Source organism: Portunus trituberculatus, chromosome 14, assembly GCF_017591435.1.
Source record: "Portunus trituberculatus isolate SZX2019 chromosome 14, ASM1759143v1, whole genome shotgun sequence".
In the NCBI taxonomy this organism is placed as follows: Eukaryota; Metazoa; Arthropoda; class Malacostraca; order Decapoda; family Portunidae; genus Portunus; species Portunus trituberculatus.
Genome location: NC_059268.1, coordinates 16556689 through 16573363, shown reverse-complemented (window position 1 = coordinate 16573363; position 16675 = coordinate 16556689). Strand labels below are relative to the sequence as shown.

General features: G+C 39.7%; 2 protein-coding genes across 9 annotated transcripts; one reads left to right on the top strand and one right to left on the bottom strand.

Moving 5' to 3' along the window:
- The first annotated feature begins 3261 nt into the window (after nucleotides 1–3261).
- LOC123503860 (probable ATP-dependent RNA helicase DDX17) lies at nucleotides 3262–12598 on the top strand. 7 transcript variants are annotated; one of them, XM_045253984.1, is made up of 12 exons: nucleotides 3262–3679; nucleotides 5747–6004; nucleotides 6112–6298; nucleotides 6852–7091; nucleotides 7449–7601; nucleotides 7742–7914; nucleotides 8627–8737; nucleotides 9044–9105; nucleotides 9214–9273; nucleotides 10931–11167; nucleotides 11333–11476; nucleotides 12152–12598. In XM_045253984.1, the coding sequence occupies exons 1-12, from the start codon at nucleotides 3660–3662 to the stop codon at nucleotides 12157–12159; spliced, it is 1653 nt and encodes a 550-aa protein (XP_045109919.1). In that variant the 5' UTR covers nucleotides 3262–3659; the 3' UTR covers nucleotides 12160–12598. The 7 variants fall into 7 exon arrangements, with proteins under 7 accessions (XP_045109919.1, XP_045109917.1, XP_045109918.1 ...); XM_045253982.1 differs by having other exon boundaries at nucleotides 5813–6004; nucleotides 11333–12598; XM_045253983.1 differs by lacking the exon at nucleotides 8627–8737 and adding an exon at nucleotides 8285–8395 and having other exon boundaries at nucleotides 5813–6004; nucleotides 11333–12598.
- On the bottom strand, nucleotides 12408–15939 carry LOC123503862 (PDZ domain-containing protein 11-like). Of its 2 annotated transcripts, XM_045253987.1 has the most exons (4): nucleotides 15824–15939; nucleotides 13993–14052; nucleotides 13168–13254; nucleotides 12408–13053 (listed from the first exon to the last, which is right to left on the bottom strand). In XM_045253987.1, exons 2-4 carry the CDS (start codon nucleotides 14041–14043, stop codon nucleotides 12781–12783), a joined length of 411 nt encoding a protein of 136 aa, XP_045109922.1. In that variant the 5' UTR covers nucleotides 14044–14052; nucleotides 15824–15939; the 3' UTR covers nucleotides 12408–12780. The 2 variants fall into 2 exon arrangements, with proteins under 2 accessions (XP_045109922.1, XP_045109923.1); XM_045253988.1 differs by having other exon boundaries at nucleotides 13993–15880.
- Nucleotides 15940–16675: the final 736 nt, after the last annotated feature.

Sequence of the window (16675 nt, the reverse complement as noted above, 5' to 3'; positions counted from 1 at the left end):
TTAATATTATTATGTTTCTATGAGGTAGTGTCGATAGGAACTGGTACCTCACAGGGAGACACTATATGTGACTAACATTCAATACATTTACCAAAAAGGAACTATATCAGACAATTTTCGATCATTATGGCAGTGAACTAGAGTTGCTTCCAGCTAGTTGCAACTTGTAACTAGTGATAGTAATAAATAAGTCACTGTGTGTGTGAATAACATATAAGATAAAAATAATAAATAGGAACAAATATTATAGGTTTGCAAGGTTGTGTGGCAACTGTAATCCAAGAGAGCTTCCTCTCAAGTGATAGAACTCCAAGAGTTTCCTTGTTAACGTTGTCAACGTGTCCTGGTTCTAGTAAAGGACACATCCAGCCTAGCACATGTAGGCCACATTGTATACTATAAACAAACTTGCAGTTATTCAAAGCTAAAGCATTTTGAGAAACCTGCCACGTACCCCCAAAATTCCTCTCAAGTACCCCTGGGGGTACGCGTACCACAGGTTGAGAATCCCTGGGTTAGATAATGCCTGTTGGTTGGATAGTCGATCACTGCTTCAGCTGTCATTGATTCAGTTGTCCCAGAGCCGGCTTTTGTGGGTACGCTATTGACACACACACACACACACACACGTAGGATTCCCACCCTTCCATTTGTATCAGGAAGCTGTATCAATAAATCCTTGACCTACATCCCCTATACTTACTGATGTGATAGGTTAACAGAGAGAGAGAGAGAGAGAGAGAGAGAGAGAGAGAGAGACTTATCTCAGATACTTGATAAAATTCCATGCATTTTTCTTCCCTTCTACATTCCATCAAGGATCTTTTCTCTTTTCCGTACGTGTTTCCTCTGCACCTATCAGTGACGAGTTCACAAGACCAGCATTGATTTAGTTCTTGAAAGTGTTTGGGTTTGATTGGGCAAGCAGCTACTGGCAACGAACATAACTGTGGTTAGGTTCTTATTCTATCTTTGCATTCAACACTATCAGAGCGAATCACTGTGGCCGAACTGGTAAGGAAAAGATTGTATATTCCTCATCTGGGAACGTATTAATTTTTTCATTGTTCCCACTTAATATAAATCCCTATAGTGGTACATGAAAACCTTTGAGACTGCTATAGGCGAGGGAAAAAACATGATATCCTATCCGTAGTAAATATGTATGCGGGTATATAGCCGTAAGTGACAGCTGTTGTGAAAGTTGCTATATAGGTTTAGGTTTTAGGATATGGAGGTCACTCAGCCCTACCAGTCACTGAGCACCGGTTGTTAATTCCTGCGCAGATAGCCATAAATGGGGATTGCTATGAACACAAGTTTCATTATCTTTCTGTTGTTTCCTTCTGAGGTGCTGTCCAAAATAACTGTACGATGATGATTCAGTTATTGACGTTTCCATATGGGTGTTTATTGATTGGTTTATTTGTCGTTACTCCTTTATGCTCTCTCTCTCTCTCTCTCTCTCTCTCTCTCTCTCTCTCCGTTAATTTTAACTGAGTGGTTGTGTAGTAAAATCAAGCTGTCGTTATCTGCGTAGCTCAGAGAGAGAGAGAGAGGGGGGGGGGTGAGGGGAAGGAGGTGGGTGACGGGGAGGTTGGCAGAAACCGACAAGTTTTACGTAAGAGTGAACGCCGCTTTCACGTCACACGCCGCAGCCCGCAGGCCACAAGGGCCGGGGAAAAGCCAAGGGAAAGCTGTGTGCTGCCACCGCTGCTCCTCTTGCACTGGCGTCATCAACATGCAGCAGTGCCAGACGGCTGTGTTGGCTCTCGCAACGTTTTTCCAGTTTTAGATGCACAATACTGCCTTTATTATGATGGCATGAATCTTGGTTTTGTGGTTATTCTATTTGCAATATATAGAAAAATTAATAATTAGATTTTCTCTATTTTCCAATTATTTCCGTCTGGTATTCGTAAATGCTCTGAATTTTCATCGTGTAAAAAAAAAAAAATACTTGCAATGTTTCACTTTCCGATGGTGCAGAATCTCTTTATATGAGGTTATTAGAAAAAAATTAATAAAAATAAATAAATAAATAAAAAAAAAAAAACCCGTCAAATTTCCACTACCTAAAACTTGCTGGAGTTAATGAAAAATAAGATAGATAAGAACAGGCCCTGTGCATCTGTAATACCTTAATTTGTCTAAGATATGTGTAGCTTAGATAGTATCAACAAGAGTTCATTTTTCAACCTTCTTCCAGAAGTGCGACGCAGTATGAGGTAAACGTGGGACGAGTTTGGGAGAAGAGACGCCACGTGGCACATTCTTATTTCTGGGGAGCTGACGCACTCAAGGATTCGTTGTGGTGGATATAATAAGGAATAGATTTTTAGCAAGTTACTATCCCCCCCATACTCTACACTCGGACTAGCGTAGTATTAATTCATTTCAGCTCACAGCAACACAGTGTGTGTTGCAGCTGTTACATAATAGGAAATGCGGTTAAGGTACAAGGGTTCGTGCCTAGTGAAGAGGAGATGGCGTAACACAGAGAGGCGGATAGAGTCAAGAGGCCTGTTATGGCCAGTGAACACGGCGTATATGGCTGACCTGCTTTTAAAGGTTTCTACGTGGGGCTGTGTATGCGAACTCTCTCGGAGTTATTATCGTGCATTATCTATTGTATAATTGATACTTGCACGTTGTTATTCATTTAGTTACATTCATTTATTATTAATGTATTTTTAGGAGAAAGTCTGTCTAGTAGTTACATAATAGTTTGTTCGGGTGGGGGATTGAGCCTCGTCGTCACACTTGATCCAAAACTTTTGACAAAAAAATATTGTAAAGCGTAATTATTGAGCATACATATCATTTTATTAATAATTGTTGCAAAAAACTGCATTTGTACATATACATAATGTAAAGCATAAGTACACATGTTATGAAGAACACTAAAGCCAAAGTCAATAGGGTGTGAACATTCTTATAAAGTAAGAAATTAACAAAGCACCTTCCTTTCGCAGTTTATTTTGAACATACCTTCCTTATTTTATTATATATATATTTCAACAAAGAGATGCTTAGAGTACACAGAACAAAGTGTACTTTCTGAAAGTAATGGGTTACGAAATCGCTTCTAGTTAGTCATTTCTTCAAAGTTGTGCTGTTGTCATATGTAGAGTTAACAATTTGATTACAGAGGCTTTATGCTATATTATACCTTAAAACTGTAAAAACTATTAGCTAGGATATCCATTGACTTAAAAATAGCCAAATAATGACACTCTTTATGTACTAAAGACGAACAAAAAACAGAACAGAAAAGAACCTGCAAAACCGAGAAGTATGAGTTTAGTTGCCATCTTCCAGAAAACAAAGCTAAACTATAGACTAAAACACAACAAAACTACTAAAAGAGATGTAAAGAAAAGATAGCAATTATGATTTATTTTATACTTGATGCGATTAAAAGGTAGTTAGGCATGTCTGTGGGGTGAAATAAATACGGAGAATGTGGCAGCTGGAGGAGAGGAGCAGGCGAGCGGGCAGGTCTGGGGCCTCTTCCTGTGGTAGCGGCGAGACTCATCGGTAGCAGGTCCCCGCAGCACCAGTCTTTCCTGCTATAACACCTTAAAATTCAGAAAGGAAGAGCATCCGTTATTAATTTATTAAAAACGTGAACGTATAGTGTGAAAAACAACAACACTATGTCCTACAGAAGTCGCAGGTGAGTAATAATAGAAGTTCTGTGTGAGGGTTTTCTTCGACATGGCGGGAGTGAAATTTTGTCTTCATCGATTTTATGCTTTCACTCCCATGTTCTGGTCCCTGTGTGGCTGTGTTCTCTGTTCTGTCCATGGTGTTGCATTTGAGTGATTGGATGATTGGCTCGACGGATCTTTGAAGGTTTACGATGTCTCTTTGCCCAGATGTTAGACGATAAAGAAGAGGGAAAGAATACGCGAAATTCTCACCCGTCGTCGCCATTTTGTGAAACTGGTTACAGATTATTAAAAACGTAGTAATGATTTCCTCTTTCTGCGTTTCTTGTAACGTCGCAGCTTGGCTTTAATTCATGTTGTCGTGTCGGGTGTGGTTTGGTATAGTTGTTGGGTCGTGTACTTTGTGCAGCCAGGGTCAGGTGGACGAAATGTGTCAAGGGCCTTTTTAATTTTGGTGCACACATGGCTCGTCATCTGGAATGGCGCAGGATTAGTTATATTTCACAGTGCCGTACATATTTCTTCTTAACTTCTAAAATACTCGTTTCACATTAGAGAAGGCAACGTGGTTAGCGAAGGTATGCTTAATTTTTACACTAACCGTCGCAATATTCAATCATTGTAACTGCTGACGGCTTTGAACACAAAGGTTCTTGGTCTCTTGATATGTACATGTAGAGAAATTGTGTTTAGATGTTTCTTGTTTGTGAGGTGAATTATAAGGCAAGGTTGATGCATCGCTTCGGCTTGGGAAGGGAGAGTGGTCGAGGGCCGGATCACACAAGCCGGGATGGAATAGGAAATAATAGGATTAGAAGGTGAGGAAAATAAGAGAAACTCCTTCACCCTTGATATGTTTTTTCTTAATATTCATTTTCTCATTGTGCGGCTAGCCATGTGGCGTTATTGGGTTTGGGTGTGCTGGTGTAAAGTAGCTAGTTATTTCGATATAGTGCATCTCGCACGGGTGTACTTTTAAACGGGACAATTTATCATAGGTATACATATTTAGGTGGATATTTGTGAAATAAGGTAAAATTTCATGATCCTTTATTTCACTAAACGTGCGCAAACTACCAGTGTGTCAAGTCAAAGACTGTTAATGGTTTATCATTTGTTTGGAATAGTCTAAAGCTACATGGGTTCATTTTCCCCATGTAATCCATTTTAGAAGTTTTAATTGCTGTTTCAACCAATACTTTGTATGCAGGTCAATGTCCTGCTGTCTGGTACATTTCTTTCCCCATTTTATCCTGTTGGAAATTAGTAAGTTTACCTGAGGGGGCATCCTGGGATAAAGCCACGTGGATAGGTTGAATTTGGTTGTCTTATGGAAGCGTCCATGGGAGGGTAAAAATGTTTAGGTTTGGTTAGATTAACTTGTGGGAGTTCAGGAGAGTGATGAAGATTCTCAGCTGGTTTGAGAATGTTTGGTCAATTTACTGTATTAGGTGTCCAATAGGTTCAAATGATTGAGGGGGAGTATTGGTTGAAACTGCAAATTTAATATTAGTTATTGAAAATGGTGACAATTTTATAGTGTCAGTGCTGCACAACAAGTGGCCTGTAGTATTTCTGCTTCCCCCTCCTGATCACACTGGCCTGCCTACTTCTTGAATTCTTAGAGAATTATTTCATATCTGATATTGTAATTCCATGGTGCTATCAATGATAGCTTGAGCAACATGAAGTAATTATTTCATTGTTGTATCCAGTAATGAACACAGGATTGCATTAATAATTGGTCATGTGCAGGGAAGCTGGTGTGACATGGAGGCTTCATTAACATGTAGTTTGAAATGGTTGTGTGTAGGTTTGTTTTGAATCTTAGATTTCAAAATTCCATATTTTCTTGGTCAATTTGGCTTCAAGGACTTGGATATTCAGTTGCATTTGATTTCAATGCCAATTTGTCCTTATTGGTTGCTTTTCCAAATTCATAGCAATTGTTCACTTTTGGAGTGGTGAGTCTGGCATTCACGGCCTGACATTGTTGCAAGCTCTCAAGTTTCTTGTGTAAGTTATGCTAATGACTTCACTTTCAGGCTCGTCAATAATTAGTTAATCCTTAGATCCCCTTTTAGGTCTCGGTCCCGTTCTCGTTCTCGTTCCCGTGACCGCGATCGACGACGTGATAGGGATGATTGGGGCTCCCGAGGAGGCTGGGGATCTGGAGGAGGAGGGCGGCCATCACTGAAAGGGAGACAACCTGGTGAGCGCCTGCGCAAGCCGAGATGGGACCTAACCAAGCTCACCCCCTTTGAGAAGAACTTCTACCAGCCCACTCCAACTGTTCTCAATCGATCACCTTATGAGGTGGAAAAATACAGGTAAGGGTCTTGTATGTTACTATTCATGATCTGTTGGGTGCAACATGTAAAGTATGAACTTAACGAGCCTTGGGCCATTACTTGACTTTGTACATTTATCTGTGCAGAACTGATAAGGAGATCACTCTACGTGGAAGAAATATTCCCAACCCCATCCAGTATTTTAGTGACTACAACTTTCCGGACTACGTCATGGCAGAGATCCGAAGACAGGGATACGAGCAGCCCACTCCTATTCAAGGTCAGGGCTGGCCCATCTCACTCCAAGGCAGAGATTTTGTAGGCATTGCACAGGTAAGTCACCTCATGTTTCTTTTTATTTAGAGAGAAGTAGCTATGTGAGGGGTGTCATTAATATCAGTGGGCCACCATAGGTAGTAACACAGTTGCCACAAATAATGACAAACACTTGGTATTAATACAAGTTATGTTCATGTAACCAGATCTTGGTTGGGTAAAAATATGCTTGTCTTGTATCATTGCCTTGAAAGAGCTTGTTCAATGTATCTTATCTAAAGCATACTTACAATCTTTCTTTGTTGGCCGTAACATAAATCTGATTCTATCGTGTATGCAATAATCCTGTCTTTTGCTCTTTACCACTCTTGTTTTTGTTTACATCTACATCTTTTATTTTTATATTCCATGACATTGGTTAACTTTTCTTTTCCTGATGGCTAACCCACCTTTTTTTTTTTTATTTGTTTTTTTCCTAGGATGTGAGGTACAGTTCAAGTTGGGTAGGGTTGAGTTCAGTAGTCTCATGTCGAGCAGTTGTTTTATTCAGTAGTGTTTCAGTGATGTATGCAGGTTAACTTTGTTAACATTGAACAAAATCTTGTTTCAGACTGGCTCAGGGAAGACATTGGGTTACATTTTGCCTGCCATTGTACACATCAACCATCAGCCATACTTAGAGCGTGGAGATGGCCCCATTGCTCTGATATTGGCTCCCACTAGGGAATTAGCACAGCAGATCTTGACAGTAGCACAAGATTACGGTGCCTCCTCTAAGATCCGCTCCACCTGTGTGTTTGGTGGAGCACCCAAGGGACCCCAGATTCGTGATCTTGAGAGAGGAGTTGAGGTGTGTATGTTATGTTTTAGCATTGAAAGTAAATACAATTAGCATGAATTAGAATTTATTAAATTTTGGTGTTATTGAGAGAAGGAATGTAATTATCATAATTGATGTTTCATATAAAGGGTGAAATCTTTAAAAGGAATCCTATCCATGGTTTTAAAAGAGAAGAATATGTCTCACATTATAAGAAAATTTAAAGAGTTTTAGTAAGTTCTGGGAAGATGAGAGACATTTATTCCTGAGTCTCTCTCTCTCTCTCTCTCTCTCTCTCTCTCTCTCTCTCTCTCTCTCTCTCTCTCTCTCTCTCTCTCTCTCTCGTGTGTGTTTGTGTTTTTCTCATTCAGCATTCTCTTCCCCTAGATCTGCATTGCCACCCCAGGTCGACTAATTGACTTCCTGGAGGCTGGCAAGACCAACCTTCGTCGCACTACGTACCTGGTTCTGGATGAAGCTGACAGGATGTTGGACATGGGTTTTGAACCACAAATCAGGAAGATTGTAGATCAAATTAGGGTAAGTATGAAAGATATATATTCTGAGAGAGTTATTGTTTGCATGTTTTGGCTGCCTGATGTCTATATTATATTAATGTTGAGGTGTTTTGTATTATTACATTTAATGTATTAGGTTTTAAGATTAGTTTTCTTCCATAGCCTGACAGACAGACACTTATGTGGTCTGCAACGTGGCCCAAGGAGGTGAGGAATCTTGCCGAAGACTTTCTCAAAGACTACATCCAGCTCAATGTTGGCTCCCTTTCCTTAGCTGCAAACCACAACATTCTCCAGATTGTGGATGTATGCCAGGAAATAGAAAAGGATACAAAGTTAGTGGCAAGATACTGTACAATCTAAGTATACTGGAAATATCAATTAAATATTTTAATGTTGCAGAGATCTTTTGGACCGTGATATGGTGTAATGGGCTTTTCAAGCTTCTGTTTTGCACCATGATTTGCACCAGAATCTCACTGTTGTGAACAATGGATGAGATTTTCAGAGTTCATTTGAACTTAATATTACTACTTTATTATAAGCTCAGTTGACTTGCTGGTAATTATGTAAACTTGCAGTTAGTTCAAATTTTAAGGATATAATTTTGACATTCATGATCAAGTAATTTCAAAGTAATTTAACATTGCACCCATGATCAAGTAATTATTTTAAACTCAAATTATGATTTGGATTGTCCCTTAGACTCCGGCAGCTACTTGAAGAAATCATGGCAGAAAAGGAAAGCAAGATCATCGTGTTTGCTGAAACCAAAAGAAAGGTCGACGATTTGACTAGGCGAATGAGACGCGAAGGGTAAAGAAAATGCACTTGTATGATAGATCCTAAGGATCAAGGTGTCATTCTTCTACCTGGAGCTACCTCAGGCCTTTGGGACACGGCAGACTTTGCCTGTTTTGAGTGCTCTAACTGATTCAAAGCTGGATGATCAGCAAGTCAAGGTTTAGAGTATCTCTAAACAAAGCAAAGTCTGTTTTGCCTATTGGGAAAGATTCCTCTTCATCCCCCTTTCCTTGTTTTCTGTAGGCTGCGTCAGTTGCTCAATGAGATGGCGCAGGAGAAGGCTAACAAGACTATAATCTTTATCGAAACGAAGAGGAAGGTGGAGGATGTTACTCGGGGGTTGAGGAGTACTGGGTAAGATGAGGCATCCTGCATGCTGTGTCAGTGCCTCGGGCTTCATGCGACCAGTTTGATTAGAAGAGAATGAGTTCATTGTCCTGTGGAAGAGTAGCTTGTATTCATTAATTTTATTCACTACTTCCCCAAGAGTAAAGCTTAAGTAAATCTTAAAAGTGTCCCTTAGGTCTGCCTAAGGTAGCACTTCTTTTTTTTACTTTACTTTAAACTTAGTATGTTGGTTGTAAAAAAAAGTTGTTATACTGAAGATATATCTAATAGTTTTTAATTTGTGAATCTTACATGGTTTTTGCTTTTGTTCAGCTGGCCGGCCATGTGCATCCATGGTGACAAGTCACAGCAGGAGCGAGACTGGGTCTTAAGTGGTGAGTATTGATACAAGAAATTAGGTTTAACAATTGAAATCTGTCAAGAAGTCTGAATTTTGGTTGTTCACACTTGTTTGGTTGTTCACATACCTTGCCTTGTTTCAGAGTTCCGATCAGGGCGGGCCCCAATCCTGGTGGCCACTGATGTAGCTGCTCGTGGCTTAGGTAAATATGGATAGCTTTAAGTCCTTTTCACTCAAAAAAAAAAAAAAAAAAAAAAAAAAAAAAGGGTGATGGTCTCATATGATTCAGAAGGCTAAGGGCACCAGAATAAGTCCAGACTGTACATTTGGTGGTTTCATATAGTGGGAAAAGCCTTTGGCTTGCCATCATTATTGCAGGTGATCACTTGACTGACAGTGGCAGTGCTTTCCACCTGCATGATGTAAGACAGGCTCCACACCAGTGGTTATATGCAGCTTCTTCAAACTCTGGAGTGATAGTCTGGTCATGATGCAGGTGTAAACATGCATCATTGTCCAGACTAAGTGTTGACGCCACAATCATGAATAACCGTGCAATATATACATTTAAACTACCATATTTGGGTATTTCCTCTAACCTAGGAATGTCAGTTTCGTTAGTATTTCATATGGACATTTAACATTGCTGTCTGATTCATGCTTGCATCTTTTGACCCTGGGCAAAAGGAGTATACCTAAATATGGGTAATGCAATAGAAATGTAGGTGTAATGAAACCGTAATGCTTTTTTTTTATTTGTTTGGTAGTTTCTTGATGGGTCTAAGGCACTATAATGTTATATAATAAAACCTTCCTTAAAGGTAATTGTGGGTGCCTCCAGAGGTTAAGGAAGCAGTTCCCCTTGCATGGAGCCACTGTTAATTCAGTCTGGTCTTCTCTTTTGCAGAGGCACTCATAGAGAGATAATGCACGGAGGGTGTTTCGTTGCATTAAGCTCCGGTGCCTCTGAGACTCATCGTGTATCACTGAGCACGAATGCGCTTTGGTGCCATACGTCCACTGGTGCCAGACAGGTGGTCATGTTGCCTCAGCCATCAGGAGGTGGCAGAGGTCAACGGTGACCAAAGCTTGCGGTCGCCTGCAGCCTGTGTTGGTCATCTCCGACCCACTCTGGTCTGCAGCAGCCCGCGCTGGTCTCACCTGGCGTGCCCATCCTGGAACGGCCAATTGATTCACTACTGTAGCATCGTGACAAGCCACACAAGCCCCTGACCTGTGGTTCATGGGACCTGAACAGGCCTTTTAAAAGGCCCTGACCCCAAACACAGGGCCCTCAGCCCAGGGAATGGATGTCCTTTAAGGTCCACCCCCGGCCCCCACTTGCCGCTGCCTCTCCCGCTCTGCCACATATTGAACGTAGGTATCTTCGCGGGAAGCAGTGGTTGCTGGGGGCATGAGGGGTGCATGCTCGCAGTAATTTTTAGGCTTTAGTAATAAAATTCTAAATGGAAGTTTTTTGTTTTCAAACTAATTCAAGTTCAGAAATGAGTGTGCACCCATTGAGGGCTCGAGTGTTTTAAAGCCACAGGTGGTTGTGGAAGAGGCTTGTTTTAGTGATTTATATGAATCGCGGATTAGAATTGATAGATTGATGAATTATGGGGCCATTTCACAAATACTTACAACCAAGTTTTATTTTCTTGCTTTTCTTGCTTGCTCTTTATTGCTGTCTTAACTGCTTTCTTTTGAAATGGCCTGAACTGCCAAGTTTTCCTGTTTTCAATGCTTTAAAAGCATTTGAACTCCAAAATTAATCATTTTGGTCTCCCAAGGTTTAAGCTTGGCAGTTGCTGTTCTCAAACTTTGTGCACAGCAATAACATAAGTTCTACTGCCTAGATGTGGATGATGTGAAGTTTGTCATCAACTACGACTACCCATCTTGCTCTGAGGATTATGTCCATCGCATTGGCCGTACTGGTCGATCAGACAAGACAGGGACGGCCTACACATTTTTCACAGCGGATAACTGCAAGCAAGCCAAGGATCTGATTGAAGTGCTGAAAGAAGCTAATCAAGTTGTAAATCCTAGACTCTACGAGATAATGGATATGGCACGTGGTGGTGGTGGCAAAGGTAACACTCAGACTTTTATTCATGAGGATATTTGTAAATTTCTTGTGATTTCTATCTAACCACTTTGTACAAACTGCAGCTTCAGTTTGATTTGTTAAATTTCATGAAAGGTAAATTTTAATGTGTTTTTAGGGAGATTAATTTCTACCCATGACTCGCCAACAGGCCGCAACCGCTGGAGGGGCCGTGATGACGACAGGAGAGGAGGATTTGGACGTGACCGTGACCGTGATCGTGGCCGCATGGGTGGTAGTAGTAGTGGTGGTGGTAGTGGTTCAAGGAACGGCTACAGCAATGGAAATGGATATGGTACGTCACAAGGGCTTGGAAGAGATAACCAGTTTAGAGGCGGAGGCAACAGCAATGCTGTGCCCAATGGGGTGGGTGCAGGCCATGCAGGCCAGTCGCGGCTCGGCGGGCCACCACCACTCATGGGTGCAGGGTCAATGAAGGCCACAATGAGCCAAGCATCTTCCCAGGGCCACCTAAATGGCCCCCAACGTCCACCCGTCCAGAATGTGGCCATGGGCATATTCAACCAGGCTTCCTCCGTAGCTGGTACTGTTGGTGGCCTGGGCATGATGGGGGCCATGCCTGGTGCACTGACCTGGCCGCGGCAGTGACCCCGCGGCTGCCCTAGTCAAGCTCCTGCCTCCTGCTCTCCAACTGGGGCCTTGCCAAGTGGATGCCTCAACTCTTGCTGCGGCGACTCTTCTCCGTAACAAGTGTCAAGTGATCCTCTCAGTCCTTTGTAACTGATGATGGGGCCTCACTTGGCAAGGTTTCTCATCATAGGTGTATCTAAAAATATTTCGTGACCTTAGTATATTGTATGCACAGAATTGGAATTTTTCCATTCCAACATGCTGATGTAGCCTTCTAAGTGATAAAATTTATATGGCATGTTTGGCAAGTGAGGTGTTCTATTCAGTAGATCAGTAGTTAGTTTTGAGTTTACTATTGACGTGTTGGTATCTATTACAGCTTACTGAAGCCCGGGCCGGAGGTGACCGCTTACCGCTGCACCATCCCCTTTCTAGGAGATTAGAGGTTGCGCACGTTACCACTAAGTACTTGACAGGCCTGGTTGTCAAGGGTAGGGAAAAGTTCGGCTCACCCCATCATAAGTGTGCGGATACCTGCGCCATTCCTCCTTGTCTACGGGACTGCTGTCTGCTTAAGCCAACGATGTCATTGTTAGTAAACCTCACTGTCCAAAAGCCAGTCAAGTCAGCATGTCTTTTTTTTCTTTCTTTTTTTTCATTTATTTATTTTTTTTTAGTCCCCCAAACCAAATATTCCATTGTCTGTAGGAAGGAATTCTTTCTAGTTTTTGTTGTACTGTATAGACATTATTTTTCAATCATTTTGAAGGATTTTGTGTAAGGACCAATAAACTTTGTAACCCTCTGAATAAAATAACATTGAGTATTCAGACATTCCATTCCTAACACAGTTGTAGTAGTGATAGTGCAGTTTGTAAGGTTAGAAATAAGGGTAATTACATTAGTGCAGTTTATATATAGTTCATAGCTGTAGGTCTTTCAATCAAAATACAATCACACAACACTTAGGGCCAGGCAAGCATAGAAATGACCCAGTCTTCATTTCGATCATGCTGGTGTCCCCACATTTGCGTTTTGTACTTTATCATACGTCTTCTTATATCCGTAAGGAAAGAACCGCACCTTCATTTGAATTTGTGTGTTAGACTTCAGGATCTTCACTGCCTTATTATGCTCAATGTCTTCAAAGTCTATGCCATTTACTGATAATATCTGATCAGACTCCTTCAGGCCCAGGCGTTCGGCTTCCATGTTGGGTGTCACCTTTGAGAGATATATACCGCAGAAGTGTTCCATGCCGCCTCTGATGTTGAATCCTAACTGGAGGAAAGGTATTAATATAGTTTCCATTAGCATTTCTATTTTTTTGCAGTATGTTGACCTCATTTGATTTGTATTGCCATGAGCAACTTCAAGGATGGAATGGTTACTTACTGGATCTGAAGCTTTCTCACGGACGAGGGTAACTGTGCGCATGGCAAACTGATCAAGGTTATTGCTGTATGCTGGGTGGTTGGAACGCTGCAAGTAAGTAGGTTATGTTAAAGGGTTGTGAAAGGTACACCTTAACAGAGTGAAAGTACACGGTCTGCACAAGGCTAGGGAAATTCTAAGGAAAGTATAAAGATGCAACAGTAAAGGAAATTGATGCAAATGTGTAATGTATGGATTGGCGAAATTCAGTGCATGCTGTAAGTAAAGTTGAAACATTAATTACACGGAAGTATGGTATGCATAGAACAAGCTGTGGTAAGATTTTTTTACCCATTTATTGTTATTTTACTGTTAATTCAACCCAATGTAGTCTCATATCCATCTACAATATGAGTGAATCTCTCAACTCATTCTTCATGATACGTAAGCCGTCTCAACTCGCGTACAGTTATGTTGTCTTTCACCCTTTTTAATTCAACCCCAAAGGGCATTTTCCTCCTATAATCTATAGATCGTAATATCTTTCATGGTCATCCCTTGTAGGAGTAATCCAACTTTTTCCACAACTTTAAATGAGCTATGGAAGTTATCTGTTGAATGTGACGAATTAGTCAAGTGATCGGGAAAGACATCATGTATGGGAAAAGACCAAAGAGAAGGTTCATGGATGCAATAAAGGAAGACGTGCAAATGATTGATGTAACAGAAGATGGAGATTGTAGTAAATTGGAGATGGCCAATCTGTTGTGGCGCCACTTTACAAGGCCAATGAAAAGAAGAATTATGAAAGACTGAAATCAGTCCTAACGAGAGAATAGAGCATACCTCATAAGGTGGGACCCAGGGCGGTGGATGCTCATAGGCTGGAAGTTCCATAGCTGCTGACTGAACATGAAATAAAGAAAAAGATACTATTACTTTACCATTTACTCTCATAGATAAAAGTCTCTCATACACACTTCAAATTAGACAGAATTTAGTTTTCTTGCGTCAACCATTTTCAAAGTCATTTCAAGTTAATGTATCAACCAATCAAGTTAAATTCTCAATAAAGTTATCAGTTGAAAGGTTCAAGAGGCTGAGTGACCAGTGAGGGTAAGCAGATAACCAGTTCCTGAACAGTGTTTTATGAATGGTTGTTGAGGTTTATATTATCTGATACAACAGATTACATCAAATTTGTCTTCATTACTATGCATAACAAAGCTAATAATTCATATAGAAAAGGTGACACGAGTTTCTGTTTGAGAATTATAGTTCATATTGCAGTATCACCTTCATTCATTTTCACTGGAAAGACTAGAGAGGCAAATAAGTGATTATATATTGGAGTCCCTTTCTCTGAATGACTATGGTTTAAATTTCATATAGTTAGAGGCAGCAAGACTAAGTATTTTATTCATCATACCTTTAAAAGTATCAGATTCATCATGTACATATTTAGATCATATATTAAAATAGCCATGTCAGAAGGTTGTATCATCTGAGTGAGAGTTGATGAGTGGCACCTTAGCAGCCATGCAGCAATTAGTTAAGAACAGATACATGCCATTCTAGTGTTCATACTTTTTATTGTAAATTATTTGTTAATGCATACAGCAGAATGTATGTAACAAAATTCTTAACACAACTTTGATATTATAAGTGTTTAATTCAGGCATAATAGGCATATCTAAAGGCCACACTATGAACCAAGACATCACCAGCATTTTTAAAGATGATTAAATATTAATTGAGAAACCTTTGTTAATCATACTAGTTAAGAAAGAAGAAAGGTTTTGTAAAGAAATTAAACTGACTTGTCAATATATTTTTTATTTGACATGCGTTGTAAATATTCTAAGGGCAATCTGAACACCTTACAAGTTGGAAGTATATCCAGAAAGTTGTACACTTGTATATAAAACATGTTTTATGATCTCTAGTTTGCAGGGATGGGGGTGTAAATAATAAATTATGTATGAAAAAGATAAAGGCTCAGATTAAATTAGCATATTTGCATGTAAATCTTTTATTACTTAGTTAATAGTTTTGTATGACTTTTGTGATACCAGGAAGTATTATAATTACACAAGCATACTTAAGACCAATAAACATCAATATGAAATACAATCTCAAAACATTAAATTTTTTTTTAACCTACAATATTTTCTATTGACATGTAAATACGACGCGGACAGTGAGTAAACTAAACTATAAGAGGAAGAGATGTACGTGCATAATCTTTAATCAAATTACAAAACATCAAGTCAAAGTCTCATAAAGTAACAATCTGAGTATCTACTTGTAGAGTAAGCTACAAAATTATTTCTATATCCAAGAAAAGCCACAAAAAATGCAGGCAATGTTTCTGTAATACTAAAGGAAAATCTGCTCATATACTCATAAGAACATAAGTGAAGAGAATATATAATACCATTAAGAAAATTATAACGTACGAAGACATAAAATAATTAAGGTAATTCAGTCTCACTCATCCCACAGTTTTGCTGCTAGCAAGCTAACAATCCTTGCGATCTCGACATGAACTCTATTTTCATAATTTATTATCTTGGTACTGGAGAATTTAACGAAGGATCTGTTGGACAGTGCCGACTTATAATCATAATAGATACATTTCCTCAAGAGCAGAAAATAAAGTTGAACGTTTCCCAACCTGGTGGATTGCTTGGAGTTTGTTTTGGTCTTCCTCCTCAGGCCTCACCTCATCCTCTGTTGACTACACCGTGTGTGTGTGTGTGTGTGTGAGAGAGAGAGAGAGAGAGAGAGAGAGAGAGAGAGAGAGAGTAGTGATTGGATAATTAAGAAGTTAAGAAAAAGTAAAAAAAAAAAAAATTACTTAAATGTCACTCACATGAGATTAAAAGTTGGCCTATATTGTAGTACCTATATGATTAGTCGGGTTCACTTAGATGTTTTCATGTATTGACAATTTATAATCCTTATTAGGCCCATTGCTACCATCATGAAGTGATTCCAATGACATTTGTAGGTAGGCAGTAATAGAAGTAATTAAGAAGGCGCCGAAAGCTTCTCCTTTATGGTAGTGCTTGTTCCGTCTAATTACCATAATTCATTACCTAGTCTATAGTTTCTGAAATATGTATTCTGGTAAACTATGTATTCTGAACTATAGATGCTTAGTAATATAAACAAGTGTTAGATTCCCATGATGCCATTATTTTTCAAGGCCATCGAGATGTATGGTTGATTTCTCACGAATGTCTTATCTACTGATGACACAAAGTAATGAGTTAAATATTAGCAGCAAGGTCCATCCTCCTCCTTTGTTGTATTTCATCATTAATGCAACGATAAATGTATCAATCAACCAATCAATCATAACTAGATAAGCACCTACCTGATAAAGGGGTGATTAGCTGCCTTATACAGAAAACTTTTTCACTAATTATCTAGTATAACGATAAGAATATTAGTCATATCATAAACGGAATTCTTATAAAAAGTAAAAAAAAGAATGTTTCTCCAACAAACTAGTAAAAGTGAC

What these genes read in the sequence shown, in the direction of transcription:
- LOC123503860 (XM_045253977.1), top strand. Translation starts at nt 3,660, where the DNA reads ATGTCCTACAGAAGTCGCAG. An exon ending in TATGAGGTGGAAAAATACAG is followed by an intron (nt 6,005 to 6,111) that starts GTAAGGGTCTTG and finishes TTATCTGTGCAG; the next exon opens with AACTGATAAGGAGATCACTC. An exon ending in ATTTTGTAGGCATTGCACAG is followed by an intron (nt 6,299 to 6,851) that starts GTAAGTCACCTC and finishes ATCTTGTTTCAG; the next exon opens with ACTGGCTCAGGGAAGACATT.
- LOC123503862 (XM_045253988.1), bottom strand. Translation starts at nt 14,103, where the DNA reads ATGAGAGTAAATGGTAAAGTAATAGTATCTTTTTCTTTATTTCATGTT. An exon ending in CCTGGGTCCCACCTTATGAG is followed by an intron (nt 13,255 to 13,992) that starts GTATGCTCTATT and finishes ACTTACTTGCAG; the next exon opens with CGTTCCAACCACCCAGCATA. An exon ending in GTGAGAAAGCTTCAGATCCA is followed by an intron (nt 13,054 to 13,167) that starts GTAAGTAACCAT and finishes CCTTTCCTCCAG; the next exon opens with TTAGGATTCAACATCAGAGG.